Genomic DNA, 15,355 nt, shown 5'->3' with positions numbered 1-15,355 from the left:
TCTGAATCTCTCTGTGCAACTTCTCCATTCCTCAGATGTCTGATGGAAACAATAATTTGCTCTCTGCCAGCTTTTGTGGTTTGGCACATCTGGAGGTTGCAGCACTTTCATGAGTTCAGCTCGAAGTGCTCCACAGAAGAGTTTGGTCCCAGTGACGTTTCTGTGGCACCAGGCAGCTGAGCTGTGGCAGCTGCAGGGCAGGGGTGGAGCTGGCAGGGGAGGGAAGCCCCTGTGGCTGCAGTTTTGGAAGGGTTTCCCTTGGTGTCGGTGGCCCATGTGACAAATGTCACTGCAAAAGGTGGCAAGGCTGAGGCAGAACTGAAAATAACTGAGGTAGAGTAACAAGAGATGTTAAACCTGATTTTTAAACTGGGATTCTGAGTGAGTGACCCCTGAGGATTTGCAAATGATGTAAATAACTAATAAATAATTCACTAATATACCACTTATCTTCTGCAAAGTGTGATGGCCACAGAATAGAAGAATTTAGACTGGAGGGGATTTCTAGAGGTTAATGTGGTGCTTTCTTCTGGCTGATTCTTAGATGAGATCTCCAGAATATTCTCTTAGGTGAAATCTCCAGAATATTGTCATAGATGAGACCTACAGAATATTATCTTAGAATAGAAATAAAACATAATCCCAAGGTCTTGGTCCTGCTGGAAGTGGTGCTGCAGTATCAGAAGTCATGGTTAAGGTCAGTGATGGTGGTGTAACATTCCAGTGCTGGTCACTGGTGGGCCATGAGCATCTGAACAATTTTTGGGATTTTTTTGTCCTGTAACTCACCCAGCAGGTATTGCTGAGCTCCTTGCTCAGCCTGGCAGGGCTCTGTGCAGAGCCAGGACTAAACCCGTGTGTAAACCTGCAGCATGCTGCAAGGATCAGTGTGGGCATTGCTCATTTAAAAACTTTATAAACTCCTTTTTAAAAGCTTAATAAACTCCTCCCTGCTGAGCAGAGAGGTGCCTCAGCCCTCTGGGCTGCAGGGAGTGTGTAAACACAGAGTAGGAGGGGAGTTTGTGCTGCTGTGCAGGTGTTGGTGGCTGCTGGGACCCTGGACTGGGGCAGGGGAGGGCAGTGCTCCAGGCTCAGCACGTGGCTCAGCTGCTGGGCTTTGGCCTCGAGTCCAGAGTTGGACTCTGGGGGTTTCTTCTTGAATTTGCTTCCTCCTCTCTGCTCAGCAGCTGAGATTTGAGAATGAGAAGCCCGAGAAGGATTTTTCTGCAGTTACAACATTTCCAGTCCATGGCAGGCACTGATCCCTGCTCTGGGCCAGGGACAGCAGCCAGGGCACGGCTGGAGCTGGGCCAGGGCAGCTCAGGCTGGAGCTCAGGGCAAGGCTCTTCCCCCAGAGGGTGCTGGGCACTGCCCAGGCTGCCCAGGGAATGGGCACGGCCCCGAGGCTGCCAGAGCTCCAGGGATGCCCAGGCTGGGCTTGCTGGGTCCAGGAGCTGGATCAGTGATCCCTGTGGATATTCCAGCCCAGGATGGGATTGTTGGGGGGTCAGGAGCTGGATCAGTGATCCCTGTGGATATTCCAGCCCTGGATGGGATTGTTGGGGGGTTCAGGAGCTGGATCAGTGATCCCTGTGGATATTCCAGCCCAGGATGGGATTGTTGGGGGGTCACTGAGCTGGATCAGTGATCCCTGTGGATATTCCAGCCCAGGATGGGATTGTTGGGGGTTCAGGAGCTGGATCAGTGATCCCTGTGGATATTCCAGCCCAGGATGGGATTGTTGGGGGGTCCAGGAGCTGGATCAGTGATCCCTCTGGATATTCCAGCTCAGGATGGGATTGTTGGGGGGTCAGGAGCTGGATCAGTGATCCCTGTGGATATTCCAGCTCAGGATGGGATTGTTGGGGGGTCCAGGAGCTGGATCAGTGATCCCTGTGAATATTCCAGCCCAGGGTGGGATTGTTGGGGGGTCTGTGCAGGAACAGGAGCTGGACTTGGATCATCCTTGTGGATCTGTTCTGTGCTTCTGTCAGTTTATTTATCCAATAGTTTCAAGTTTATGCTTTATTTTTCTGTTCTAAATGACTCAGTTTTCATCAAATCAAAGTGTTGGTTTTTCTGCTTTGTGTCAGTGTAACCTGAATGTAAATTTGCCAGGTTTATACAGGAGATTTTCCTTGATTCCCACCTGAAATGATGCTGGCTCCTCATGCCTTGAGTCCCTCACCTGAAACCACTGTGAAATATGAGCAGAAGCACTTGTGTTAAGGCTTTGTGTGTCTTAAAAGTAATTGCTGGTTGTTCCTTTCCTGTGCATGTATAAATCTAACACACAGAAATAAATCTGTGTGTAATAATACATGTGTGTGTATAATAATGAAAGTATATAATGTTGTAACTGCTGGGAGTGTTAAAAGTAAGTCATCCTCTGGAGCTGCATAACCTTGTTACAGGCTCTCAGTCTGGAGCAGAAAAATGGCTCTAAACTGTGATTATAATAAAAATAGCAGCAAAGAAAAGCATTTCCTCATGGCCTTTTCTCCCCTCTGTGGATAGGTGCGTTCCATGGATGAACTGAACCACGATTTCCAAGCGCTGGCTCTGGAGGGACGGGCTATGGGAGAGGTAAGTGAGAGGCCTGGAGAAACAAATCTGTGTTTTGGGAGGGGCAAGAAATGAACTAGCAGCTTTTGAGGCTGCTGGGATGAGTGTGATGCTGAGGGTTCTCTGCTCTGCCTGCAAGGTGTGTCTGTGTGTGCCTGTGTGTGCCTGTGTGTGCCTGTGTGTGCCTGTGTGTGTGCCTGTGTGTGTCTGTGCGTGGTGTGTCTGTGTGTATGCCTGTGTGTGTCTGTGTGTGTGCCTGTGTGTGTGCCTGTGTGTGTGCCTGTGTGTGTGTCTGTGTGTGTGTCTGTGTGTGTGTCTGTGTGTGTGTCTGTGTGTGTCTGTGTGTGTCTGTGTGTGTCTGTGTGTGTCTGTGTGTGCCTGTGTGTGCCTGTGTGTGTGCCTGTGTGTGTGCCTGTGTGTGTCTGTGCGTGGTGTGTCTGTGTGTATGCCTGTGTGTGTCTGTGCGTGGTGTGTCTGTGTGTATGCCTGTGTGTGTGCCTGTGTGTGCCTGTGTGTGTCTGTGTGTGTCTGTGTGTGTGCCTGTGTGTGTCTGTGTGTGCCTATGTGTGTGCCTGTGTGTGCCTGTGTGTGCCTGTGTGTGCCTGTGTGTGTGCCTGTGTGTGTGCCTGTGTGTGTCTGTGCGTGGTGTGTCTGTGTGTATGCCTGTGTGTGTCTGTGCGTGGTGTGTCTGTGTGTATGCCTGTGTGTGTGCCTGTGTGTGCCTGTGTGTGCCTGTGTGTGTCTGTGTGTGTCTGTGTGTGTGCCTGTGTGTGTCTGTGTGTGCCTATGTGTGTGCCTGTGTGTGCCTGTGTGTGCCTGTGTGTGCCTGTGTGTGCCTGTGTGTGCCTGTGTGTGCCTGTGTGTGTGTGCCTGTGTGTGCCTGTGTGTGCCTGTGTGTGTCTGTGTGTGTCTGTGTGTATGCCTGTGTGTGTCTGTGCGTGGTGTGCCTGTGTGTGTGTCTGTGTGTGTGCCTGTGTGTGCCTGTGTGTGTGTCTGTGTGTGTGCCTGTGTGTGCCTGTGTGTGTCTGTGTGTGTGGTTTATCCAACTCCAAACCCGCCAGGCCCCGAACCCGCCAGGCCCCAAACCTGCCGGGCCCCAAACCTGCCGGGCCCCAAACCTGCCAGGCCCCGAACCCGCCAGGCCCCAAACCCGCCAGGCCCCAAACCTGCCGGGCCCCAAACCTGCCAGGCCCCAAACCCGCCAGGCCCCAAACCCGCCAGGCCCCAAACCTGCCAGGCTGGAATCCATCTCAGAGGGAGGAACAGTTAAACTTCCACCTGTTGGCTCATCCAGCAGGAGAGAGTGGCTGCACAACAACAGCTCCAAATCCAGCTGGGAACAGGTGTCCCAAGCCTTGGAGCAGGTTTATTTTGGGATTCACTGAGCTCAGACCTCGTTGGGCTGTGGGGCATTGTCTGCTGCTCTGTTTCCAGTCCTGGCCACCTTTTTTTGGCTCTTGCAGAAAGGCCAGGGCTGTGTTTAGGGTTTGCAGTAACTGGGCAGGGTGAGCCAGGGCTGCAGGAGGAATGAGAGCAGGGCACAGATAATGGCCCTGCAGCTGGAACTTCCCAGACCCCCCAGCCAGAGTTAATTTGATCTGTCACAGCAGCAAGGAGGTGGCACATTTAGGGGGAAATGCCCACTGGTTTTCTCGGAAAAAAGAGAATTTATCTGGTTTTGGAGTGACCTGAAAGAACAGCTTGTTCCTGTAGGTTCCTGGAAGTTGGATGGAAAGACTTCTTTGTCTTGCCTGGTTCCTTCTGCCTTTAGTGAGTCCCTTGTGGAAGGACAGAGGAGAAAATCATGTCTGGTAGGAGGATGGTCATGTGTGGCAGCTCAGATTGATGCGAGTCTGATGCTCCTCTCAAGCTCAGACCAGTTTATTTCCATGTTTAATCCATCCTGTCTGTTACTCAGTGCATGAGCCAGGTGTGAAAAATAAAAACCCCTGGAACCCTAAGTAGCTGTTGTGGAGAAAAAGAGCAAACCAGGACTGTGGTGTGGTGGGATTTATAGGGAGGTGCCCTCTCTCAGGTCAAAGACCTCCTTCCTTCCTTCCCCTGTTTCTTCCTCCATCCCTGCTTTCCATCCCTGCCTTCTTTCTCTTCCCCCTTTCCTTCTTTCTCTTTCCCCTTTCCTTCTTTCTCTCCCCCTTTCCTTCTTTCTCTCCCCCTTTCCTTCTTTCTCTCCCCCTTCTTTCTCTCCCCCTTTCCTTCTCTCACTTTTCTTCTGTGGAAAACCATAATCCAGGGTTGGATTTTGATGTGACTTGAGAGGAAAATCCATTTCTCCAGGTTGGATGAATTTACCCCAAGACTATTGACTAAGAGGAGGTGAAAATGGTTTTCAAAGGAGCAAACCTGACATTAAAAACCTGCCTGAAGCTGCTGCACAGCAGCTGCTGTGCTCCATGTGCAGCTTGCCTGTGGAATGCTGGGGGTGGGAATGTTCTCAGAGATGAGTTTGTGACGCCTCATTTGGGCAGGAGGTTCATTCCCAGAGAGAGAGAGAGCCCAGGCTGCCTGGGAGCAGGTTCACAGTGAGCACAGCACTCGTCTGCTTGTCAGGACACAAGGTCACCGAGCTGGAGCGCCTGAAGGAATTCCTAAAAATGCTGACTTCTCCCACCTTTTGGTTTATTTAGGCATTTCTGAGGGTTTGGGTTTGTGTTTTGGAGCTTTGCCTCCCAGTGATGACTCATTTTTTCCCCCTTCTTGTAACTGTGATGCAGAAAGTTTTGGCAGTGGCATCCTTTTGTCACTGGGCTTTTGCACATGCTGGAATGAGCGGGTTTTTCTGGGAAAGGTGGCATCTCACCCTTCTCTTTCAGCTAAACCACTGTTTCTTGTCTCTTGGGGCTTTTCTCCCTCAGTCTCACAGTTTCCATTCTTTACCCATGGAATTTTCTCTGTATCTCTCCAAGGCTGATTGCAGGAGATCCCACAGGATCTGTTTTGGCTTTCAGGACCATGGTCCTCACCTGGGTTTTGTGCAGTTTAGATGCCTTAGAAACCAGAACGTGGTTTCTACCCCTTCTGCTCCTGGAATGAGAAGGAGACTTGGGGAGAAAGGCAGAGAGTCTGAAATAAATTGATAGTGGAGAAAGGTGAGGAAGACCATTTCTGCATTTAATGTTAGATTTCTTTTATCTTCTGATTTCCTTGCTCCTTGTTAAGCACCATCATAATTTCAGTGATGGAAGGAGTTAGTGCAAACATCAGAGCAGTTTGTTAAAGAGCACTGTCAAACAGTTAAATCTCTTATCTATCCTGCTCTCAAAATGTAGATAATGCTTGGAGATCAACAGATATCCTTATCTGGGAGCATTAAGAATAATTTAAAAGCACCCACAACTTCCTTCTCTCTTGGGGCTGTTTCCATCCTCAGACTCCCAGCCTCACATTCCTGAATTTCCAGCGAGTGGAAGTGCAATATTTTCTCAAGCAGGGATTGAAAATGGTCCCAGAGCCCCCTTTTCTCCACTCTGAACTGTGAAAGCTTTGTGCTGTTGGTAGTGACTGGTCAGTAATGTTAAAGCAGCTCTGGGGCAGGGGATGTTGTGCCTCTGTTCCAGCAGCTGCTCCAGGCTGTTCTCTGGGATGAAGAACTCACCTTGGAGCTTTGTCTGGCAGCTCCCTGTGGGATTTTGGTGCTGTGGCTCAGCCCAGCACATCTGGCCCTTGATCCCACAGTCCTGCCCTTTATCTTTGCCTTAACACAAGCCCTGCAAGTTCCCTTTGTCCCCCAGCCTCAGGATGGGCAGCTGCATGTCTGCTTTTCCTCGCTGAAATCCCTTGGGTTTCATTATCCCTTTGCAGCAGGAAATATGGGTGCAGTGTCTCTGGGGACAGTGGGCAGCACAGAGGGGCTCTCAGGTGCAGCTGGGTTTGTCCCCAACCCTCCCAGGCGTTTGGGACCTTGGATTTGGAGTAGGTTGTGCAAAGTCTGTGTCTGGAGTCAGGAGCAGCTGGGTGAGGTGCTGGTGAAACTTAATCCCGAGGGTGGGAGGAGGATGGGGACACAGAGCCATGAGGCAACTGGAGGTGCTTAACTCAAACCTGGAGGGCTGGGGGTAGCAGGGAATTGCAGCCTGCCCTGCAAGAGAAATGCTGGTAAGAAAGAATGCTGCATTTCACTGGAAGTGTTTAATTACTGCTGGGCTGCTGCCCTTGCAGGGGCAGTGCTGGGATCACTGAGTGTGGGCAGTGAAATTCCTGCAGCCCCTGGGGATCCTTGTAGGGGAACTCTGGGCCATCAGAACCTGGAGAGGCAGGGACAGGGGTAGGGGACAGCAGCCAGGGAAGGGAGCTGGGCCAGGGCAGCTCAGGCTGGAGCTCAGGGCAAGGCTCTTCCCCCAGAGGGTGCTGGGCACTGCCCAGGGAATGGGCACGGCCCCGAGGCTGCCAGAGCTCCAGGGATGCCCAGGCTGGGCTTGCTGGGTCCAGGAGCTGGATCAGTGATCCCTGTGGATATTCCAGCCCAGGATGGGATTGTTGGGGGGTTCAGGAGCTGGATCAGTGATCCCTGTGGATATTCCAGCCCAGGATGGGATTGTTGGTGGGTCCAGGAGCTGGATCAGTGATCCCTGTGGATATTCCAGCCCAGGATGGGATTGTTGGGGGGTCCAGGAGCTGGATCAGTGATCCCTGTGGATATTCCAGCTCAGGATATTCCATGGTTCTGGGCCCATGTCCATGGTTAATGGTGCAGCTGGGCAGGTTCTGGAGAAGCCCCTGCAGAGGGACACAGTCCCAGTGGTGCTGAGACGGGGGCTGGACACTTTTGTACCTGGATTAAAGAAAACAACCACAAATCAAACAAAAATGAAGGAAAAAACCACTCCAAACTAAACCCCTGTGCCTCTGCTTTCCATGCTACTGATGTGCTGTGTTCCCATAAATTTATGATTTATTGGCCCCATAAATTGATGATTCATTGGCAGCTGGGGAGTCCTGGCATTGGCAGTAATGTTTGGGTTGGGTTTTTCAGTTTCTCCAGTGCTGGCTGCACTGAAGATGGGAATGGAGCCAGGATGGAAATGGGAACAGTGGGGTCAGAATGGAAATGGGAACAGTGGGGCCAGGATGGAGATGAGAACAGTGGGGCCGGGATGGAAATGGGAACAGTGGGGCTGGGATGGAGATGGGAACAGTGGGGTCAGAATGGAAATGGGAACAGTGGGGTCAGGATGGAGATGGGAACAATGGGCATGGGATGGAAATGGGAGCTGTGTGGTCAGGATGAAGATAGGAACAGTGGGGTCAGGATGGAGATGGGAACAGTGGGGCCGGGATGGAGGTGGGAACAGTGGAGCAAGGTTGGTGATGGTACCACAGCAGCTCCCCTGGCACTTCAGGAAAGCTCAAAGCAGGGCTGGGGGCAGACCTGAGCAGGAGCACAAGGAATGGCCAGACATTCCCAATCCTATGCTCCCTTCCCTGTTCTCTCCCCAGAGCTGTGAGCAGTGGGAGTCCCAGAGCAGGCAGGGAATGCCAGTTCCTTGCAGGGCAGTGCCAGGGATGTGCAGGGCTGGCACTGCTGGCACTGCTGCCAGGTGCTCCCCTCCCTGTCCAGGGCTGGCACCACTGCCAGGTGCTCCCCTCCCTGTGCAGGGCTGGCACTGCTGGCACTGCTGCCAGGTGCTCCCCTCCCTGTGCAGGGCTGGCACTGCTGGCACTGCTGCCAGGTGCTCCCCTCCCTGTGCAGGGCTGGCACTGCTGGCACTGCTGCCAGGTGCTCCCCTCCCTGTGCAGGGCTGGCACTGCTGGCACTGCTGGCACCGCTGCCAGGTGCTCCCCTCCCTGTGCAGGGCTGGCACTGCTGGCACTGCTGCCAGGTGCTCCCCTCCCTGTGCAGGGCTGGCACTGCTGGCATTGCTGGCACCGCTGCCAGGTGCTCCCCTCCCTGCCCGAGCTAGAAGGGCTGATAACATCTGTGGTACAAAGCAGGACCTGTACACACCCATCAACACCGCTCTGCCTTCCCTGCCTGTTGCTGCAGACAAACCCAGCTCTGCACTGCACAGATGGCTGCTTTTATCTTAATATTTGCTTTGTCTAAGGGGGATCAGTTTTCTTAATTTGTCTAATTCATAATCCCATCTCAGTGGGATCTCTGTGCCCTGGCTGCTGGAAGAATTGCTTTTGTTGATGATGGGTAAGTCCTCCCCTCCTCCCTGCTCTGCCAAATTGAATATTGGCCTAACTGGTAAGTCCTTTGTAAGAGGGCTTAGCAGGATTATTTTCATACTGGATAGGGTCAATTTTAATAAAAACCAGGGAATGAATAAACCACTCTGATTTTAAACCACTGCTTGTTCTTTTGAAATTTCCAACCTGCACATCTGCATGAGAGTCATTTAAAATACGCTTTTTTTTTTTTCTTCCATTGCAACTGACAACTTTCCCTGAGGAAAAATTCATTGTCTTAGCAGCCTGTTGCATAATTGCAGCCGATTGCTGCTTGCTAATGCTCTGTGTTGGTTGGAGCAGCACTTGACAGAACAAAGCCCCCTCCCCTGGTTAGCATCTGTTAATATTGGCTTTGGGGTTTCCCTGATATCTGTAAATAGCTCTGGAATCTCTGTGTGGGGTAAACTTCTCTCTTCTGTTTGTTTCTGCTGATGGTGCAGAGCTTCCAGTTGGAAACTTGGTGTTTCTGGTGGGGAGAGGTGAAACTGGAGGGGACAGGGCTGGGCTTTGTGCAGGAGCAGGGGGTGTGCAGGACACAGTGAGAATTCAGATGTTTTGTGAGCCTTGGGTGTGAGCCACTGCAGAATTCAGAAGGTGTTGGGGTGCAGTTCTTCAGGATTGTGCTGGTAAAGGTTTTCTCTTCCTTAGGAAAGGGGAGGAGGAGAGGAGAGCAGGGCAGAGAGGGCAGGGCTGGATTAGCTGCGGGTCCCTCTCCAGCAGGAAATGCTGGTGCAGCCCTGGGTGTGCTGGAGCTGCTGCAGGGGTGGGAGAATCCCAGAGTGCTCTGGGTGGGGAGGGGGCTCAGAGCCCACCCAGTTCCACCCCAGGGCCACCTCCCACTGTCCCAGGTGCTCCAGCCTGGCCTTGGGCACTGCCAGGGCTCCAGGGGCAGCCACAGCTGCTCTGGCAATTCCAGCCCAGCCCCTCCCAGCCTGCCAGGGAGCAATTTCTTCCCAAGTAGAAATAAAGGATGAGAGGGGTTTGGGCCCTGCAGGACAGGGCAGAGGCAGGAAAGAATGAGCAGAACAGAGAAATTTCCAACCTTAGCAATTCCGTGATTTTCTTTTTAGGGATACAGGAGAGGGATTTCTACAAGGCCTGGAGGGACAGGAGGCAGGGAATGGCTGCCAGTGGCAGAGGGCAGGGCTGGGTGGGATCTTGGGAATTGGGAATTGTTCCCTGGCAGGGTGGGCAGGGGCTGGGCTGGAATTGCCAGAGCAGCTGTGGCTGCCCCTGGAGCCCTGGCAGTGCCCAAGGCCAGGCTGGGCATTGGGGCTGGCAGCACCTGGCACAGTGGGAGGTGGCCCTGGGCTGCAATGAGCTGGCATTGAAGATCCCTTCCCACCCAAACCATCTGGCATTCCCATTCCTCAATCCAGGATGGAAACCAGCACCAAAAACCATTGCAGCAAATGGAGAAAGGCAAGGAAAGAATGATTTCCTGCATGGTTCCAGGTGCCCCCAGTGCCATTTGCCACAGGGGTTTGTAGCCTGGCAAGGCCTGGTTCGAGAGGTTTGGGCTCTGCCAGGGTGCCCAGAGCAGCTGTGGCTGCCCCTGGAGCCCTGGCAGTGCCCCAGGCCAGGCTGGGCATTGGGGCTGGCAGCACCTGGCACAGTGGGAGGTGGCCCTGCCATGGCACAGGTGGCACTGGGTGGGGTTTAAGATCCTTCCCACCCAAACCATTCTGGGATTCCATGATTGGAGCTGTGGCTGCAGAACATTTTGTGTCCTGCTCTGTGAGGTGTTGTCAGGGGTATTGGGAAGTGTTTTAATTGCAGCTCAAATTCAGTTGAATCAGTTTGTGCTGCTTTCTGTTCAAAATTCCTCGCAATGCCATGAGCAGAGTTGTTATTTCTGCACTGTGGCAAGAGCAGGAATAAAAATAGCTGCATTTGAAGAGATATGGGAATGACAGAAGCTTAAAAGAATTTGCAAGACACCTGAGGTGTGTTGATGTTTATAAATACTGGAGAGCAGTGGCTTGGCTTGTCCCCCCCTCCTGGTGCAGATGGAGGAGCAGGTTCATCTGTGTTTGGGACTGATTGCTGCTCATGGGAGCCTCCTGCCCTTCCATTTGGGGTTATTTTGGGATGGCAGGAAGGGGAGCATGGGGCAAGGTCCCTGCTTTTATCCTCGAGCAGCCTGCACCGTGCTGAGGGCGTGAGGAGAAATCCTGTCTGAAATCACTGCAGACTGATTGGTTTTGTAAACAAACAGCTCTTTGTTGAGCTGGGGAGGAAATGGAGAGCACAACTTTGTGATTGTGCTTTAAACCAGCACAGGAGAGGTGTGAAATCAGTTCTTGCTGCTTCCTCTGCATCCAGCAGCTGATTTACTCCTCAGTTCAGTCTTAGATTTGCACTTCTGCTGCTGGAGTTATCAGCAGGAGTTGGTATCAGTCTGGATATTGAATTTGATATCAATCAGGGCATGGAATTTGATACCAAATCGAGATACTGAAGTGGTTATCAGGATATTTAATTTGCTATCAGTCAGGGTATTGAAACAGATACCAATCAGGATTTATCACCACTCCTGATCCAGAGGAGAGATCCCCAGAGCTGATGATTCTTGTTTGTTCCATGGTAATTTCAGGCACATTCAGGTTCTTTTCATCTTCAGTGCCTTGAGTTTTATCCCAGCTTGAGGCAAGGCTCATTTCATGGTTAATTTGCTGTGAATGTGCTGCTGGGAATTCCATCCATCCCATCCACAGGATTTACTGGGATATTGTCTCCTGGTCACCTCAGGGCTGGGAATTCCCAGTGTGGAGGTGATCCCTGGTGAAGCTGTTCCCAAACCCCCTAAAGAACGGGAGGAAGGATTCAGGAGAGGGATTTTTACAAGGGATGGAGGGCCAGGAGGCAGGGAATGGCTGCCAGTGGCAGAGGGCAGGGCTGGATGGGATCTTGGCAATTGGGAATTGTTCCCTGGCAGGGGCTGGGCTGGAATTGCCAGAGCAGCTGTTCTGTGTCCCCCTCCAGAGCCAGGACCCCTGGGCTATCCCAGCTCAGGGTGGCTCTGTCCCATTCCACACATGGCAGGTGCTGCCCTCCCTCCCATCAGTGTTCCCAAAGAACCCCTGCAGCCCCAGAGTCCCCAGCACGAGGAGAAATGGGGACTCCTGAGCTTTCCTATCCCTGATTTCCTGTCCCTCCAGCACAAGGAGAAATGGGAATTCCTGAGCTTTTCTCTCCCTGATTTCCTGTCCCTCCTGCAGAAGGAGAAATGGGAATTCCTGAGCTTTCCTGTCCCTCTGGCAGAAGGAGAAATGGGAATTCTGAGCTTTCCTGTCCCTCTGGCAGAAGGAGAAATGGGAATTCCTGAGCTTTCCTGTCCTTCCTGCAGAAGGAGAAATGGGAATTCTGAGCTTTCCTGTCCCTCTGGCAGAAGGAGAAATGGGAATTCCTGAGCTTTCCTGTCCTTCCTGCAGAAGGAGAAATGGGAATTCTGAGCTTTCCTGTCCCTCTGGCAAAGGAGAAATGGGAATTCCTGAGCTTTCCTGTCCCTCTGGCAGAAGGGAGAGATGGAAGTTCCTGGGCTTTTCTCTCCCTGATTTCCTGTCCCTCCAGCAGCAGCTCCCATTGGCCGGCAGGAATTTATTCCCAGATGATCTCAGGAAAACTCACAATATTTCCCCCCTCTTTCTTTTCCTTGTGAGTGCAGAGAGGCTGGAGAGTGGCTGTGAGTGTCTGATGTGTGGGGGGCTCCTGGAGCTGGGAGGACAATCAGGAGTGGGGAGATGGAATTGTTCCCTCAGCTTTCACCTGGGAGATGTCAATATTTGATGATCTCAGCTCTGTGTAATGGTTGATAGCTGATAGAAGGGAGACGCTTATGGGGTTTATGTTTGCATTTTATACTTATTTTAATCATGCTTTGCTTTGTTCTGTTCTTTTTCTTTTGTTTATTTGTTTTTTTGTTTTGTTTTGTTTTTGTTTTTTTTAATTGCAGCAGCTGTTGCCGGGTAAAAAGTTTTGGGAATCTGATGATTCCAGCAAAGATGGACCAAAAGGGATATTTCTGGGAGATCAGTGGAGAGACAGTGCTTGGGGAACATCAGGTAGCTCAATTATTTCCTTAATTTAGTTGGGGTTGAATACAGAAATGTGCAATTTATTTACTCAAAGTCCATGGCCAGGCTGGATGACACAGCTTTGAAAAGATTTAAAAACCCATCTGGCTTATATAATAAAAATAAACAGAAAATCTCACTTTGCTTTGTGATAAAATTAGGATATCCATGGATGTCAGAACATTGTCTAATGTGAATATGTGTAAATTCATGTCTATCTGCTTAAAAACCTTAAATTACCCTTAAAATTTGAATTTCTGATGTGTTTTCTGCCTTGGGATGGATCAGCTGAAAGTTTGAACAAAGGTCTTGGACAACAAGATGAATAAAAAAAATCCCTTCATTTTAAAATACTAAATCAACCAAACAAAACCCATCATTCAGTTAAAAAAAATCAAAATGATGTTTTGAATTAGTGTTGAGTTAAATCTGTCAAAGATTTTCTTCTTGCATCAGAGACTGTCCCTGATTTTGGACTTGATGGGAGAATATTTAGGAAAATAAACAACCTGCAAGTGCTGGGTTTGAAATGCTGATCTTTGATTTGTTCTGTCCATGGGTTTTGTGTCATGAATCTGCTCCTGAAACTCAGCTGGGGTCTGGTGCAGCTCCCAAAACCTGCAGCTCCCAGGAAATGGCATTTACAGCTCCCAGGAAATGGCATTTACAGCTCCCAGGAAATGGCATTTACAGCTCCCAGGAAATGACATTTACCTCACTGTTGTGTGGGGTTTTCCCTGATGAAAATACCCATTTTTAAATTAGTACTAAGACTTTGTTTTATTATTTCCACTGGAAAATGGCCATGAAAAGGGGACAGAGCTTCTCCAATGTGCCTGCCTGGGTCAGTCTGGGCACTGGGGCATTCTGGGTGCTGCTGCCTGTCCCACCCTTGGGAGCACCTTGTATCTGCCTTAATCCAGCTGGAGCTGAGGGGGATTGGGGCTGAGCCAGGCTTTGGGACCAGCTGAGCTTGGGATTTTCTCCCCCAGGCCCTTCTCATCCCTCCCTGTGCTGGTTCCCATTCATCCCACAGCTCTTCACTCCCTGCCTGTTGCCAGGCACAGAGAATTCCTTTCCCCTTTTTCCCTTTTTTCCCCCCTTCCCCCCCGCCTTTTTCCCCCCTTTTCCCCCCCTTTTCCCCCCTTTCCCCCCCCCCTTTCCTTCCCCCTTTTTCCCCCCCTTTCCCCCCCTTTTTCCCCCCTTTCCCCCCCTTTCCCCCCTTTTTCCCCCTTTCCCCCCCTTTTCCCCCTTTCCCCCCCCTTTTTCCCCCCTTTCCCCCCTTTTTCCCCCCCCTTTTCCCCCCCGTTTCCCCCTTCCCCCCCTTTTCCCTCCCTTTTTCCCCCCCTTCCCCCCCCCTTTCTCCCCCCTTCCCCCCCCCCCCCCCCCTTTTCCCCTTTTTTTCCCCCCTTTCCCCTCCCCTTTTGAGGTCTCTCCCCTCCCCAGGCAGGGATTTTTGCAGAGCCCAGCAGGGTTTGGAGCCCCCCAGTCTGCCCTGCTTGGACCTCAAAGCCTCAGGGATGGCAAAGGGCTGGGGTGGTGCAGGACAGGGGGATGAGGAAGGAGAAATGAACTCCTCAGGAACCTTTTCTTGAGGAAAGAGCAGCCAAAAAAATCTCTGATCCTGAAATGGTGGAGCAGCAGGATCATGTTTTAAATGACAAGCCAAAACTTGTTTTCACTGTGCTAATGCAAGAATTGTACTAAAACTAAAAACTAAACCTTTGGGTTTTTAATTGCAACCTTTAATTCATCTTACATTTCTGACATTTTATGAGTTCAGATTTTAAACCTAGCTCTCACTTGCAGGTTTACATGTTGTAGTATTTAAAAAATGAGAAAGCCATCCTGGTTTAACGAATGGACATCAGCAGAATCACAAAGTTGGCACTTCTGAGTGCAAATAAGCCCCTGGGGAGTACATATTGAATGATTTAATTTGCCTCCTTTGAATGGTTGGATGTGCTTGTGAGAGTTTCCCATGTTTTGTTCCAGATCACTCTGTTTCCCAGCCAATTATGGTGCAGAGAAGACCTGGGCAGGGCTTCCATGTGAACAGTGAAGTGAACTCAGTGCTGTCCCCACGCTCTGAGAGCGGAGGGCTGGGGGTGAGCATGGTGGAGTATGTGCTGAGCTCATCTCCTGGAGACTCCTGCCTAAGGAAAGGAGCATTTGTAAGTGCCTCATTGCCTCATCTCTGTTCTTTCCTCCCTTTGCTGCTTGGTTTGCTTGGCTGTGAATCATTTCTAGGGCAAAGGTTTCTCTCTTTGCTCTCAGCTCAGCTCTTCTCTCAAACAGGGCAGGTTTAGTCTTTGCCTTGGGGGTGTGGGGTGGGAGATGGGAAGGTGCTGGCATTCCCTGGATCCTTGGAAAAGCCCCCCAGCAGAAACAGCCCATCCAAGCTAATCCTTGGAAAAGGTCCCACAAACCTGCACTGGGCCTGTGGCTGCCTTGGTGTGTGATGGTGCCACAGGGGTCTGAGGATGAGGGAAGGGACGAGGATCTGACTCCATGTTTCAGAA

At 51.2% G+C, this 15,355-nt stretch overlaps 1 protein-coding gene across 8 annotated transcripts in view; it reads left to right on the top strand.

Annotated features, from left to right (window-relative positions):
* The window catches only part of PUM1 (pumilio RNA binding family member 1), a 94,461-nt gene that overhangs the window by 18,755 nt on the left and 60,351 nt on the right, over window positions 1-15,355 (top strand). For 6 of the 8 annotated variants that reach the window (XM_071453509.1, XM_071453506.1, XM_071453508.1 and 3 more), the window contains exons 3-5: window positions 2,518-2,586; window positions 12,713-12,821; window positions 14,829-15,007. In XM_071453509.1, the coding sequence (XP_071309610.1) occupies window positions 2,518-2,586; window positions 12,713-12,821; window positions 14,829-15,007 (357 nt within the window). The remainder of the gene's footprint in view (window positions 1-2,517; window positions 2,587-12,712; window positions 12,822-14,828; window positions 15,008-15,355) is intronic. The other 2 variants (XM_071453510.1, XM_071453507.1) reach the window with 1 other exon arrangement.

This window comes from Agelaius tricolor, unplaced genomic scaffold (assembly GCF_023055355.1).
Source record: "Agelaius tricolor isolate 1412-34295 unplaced genomic scaffold, bAgeTri1.0.p SCAF_36, whole genome shotgun sequence".
NCBI classification, from domain to species: Eukaryota; Metazoa; Chordata; class Aves; order Passeriformes; family Icteridae; genus Agelaius; species Agelaius tricolor.
Note: the sequence above shows the minus strand (reverse complement) of the source record. Positions and strands in the feature narration are given on the sequence as shown.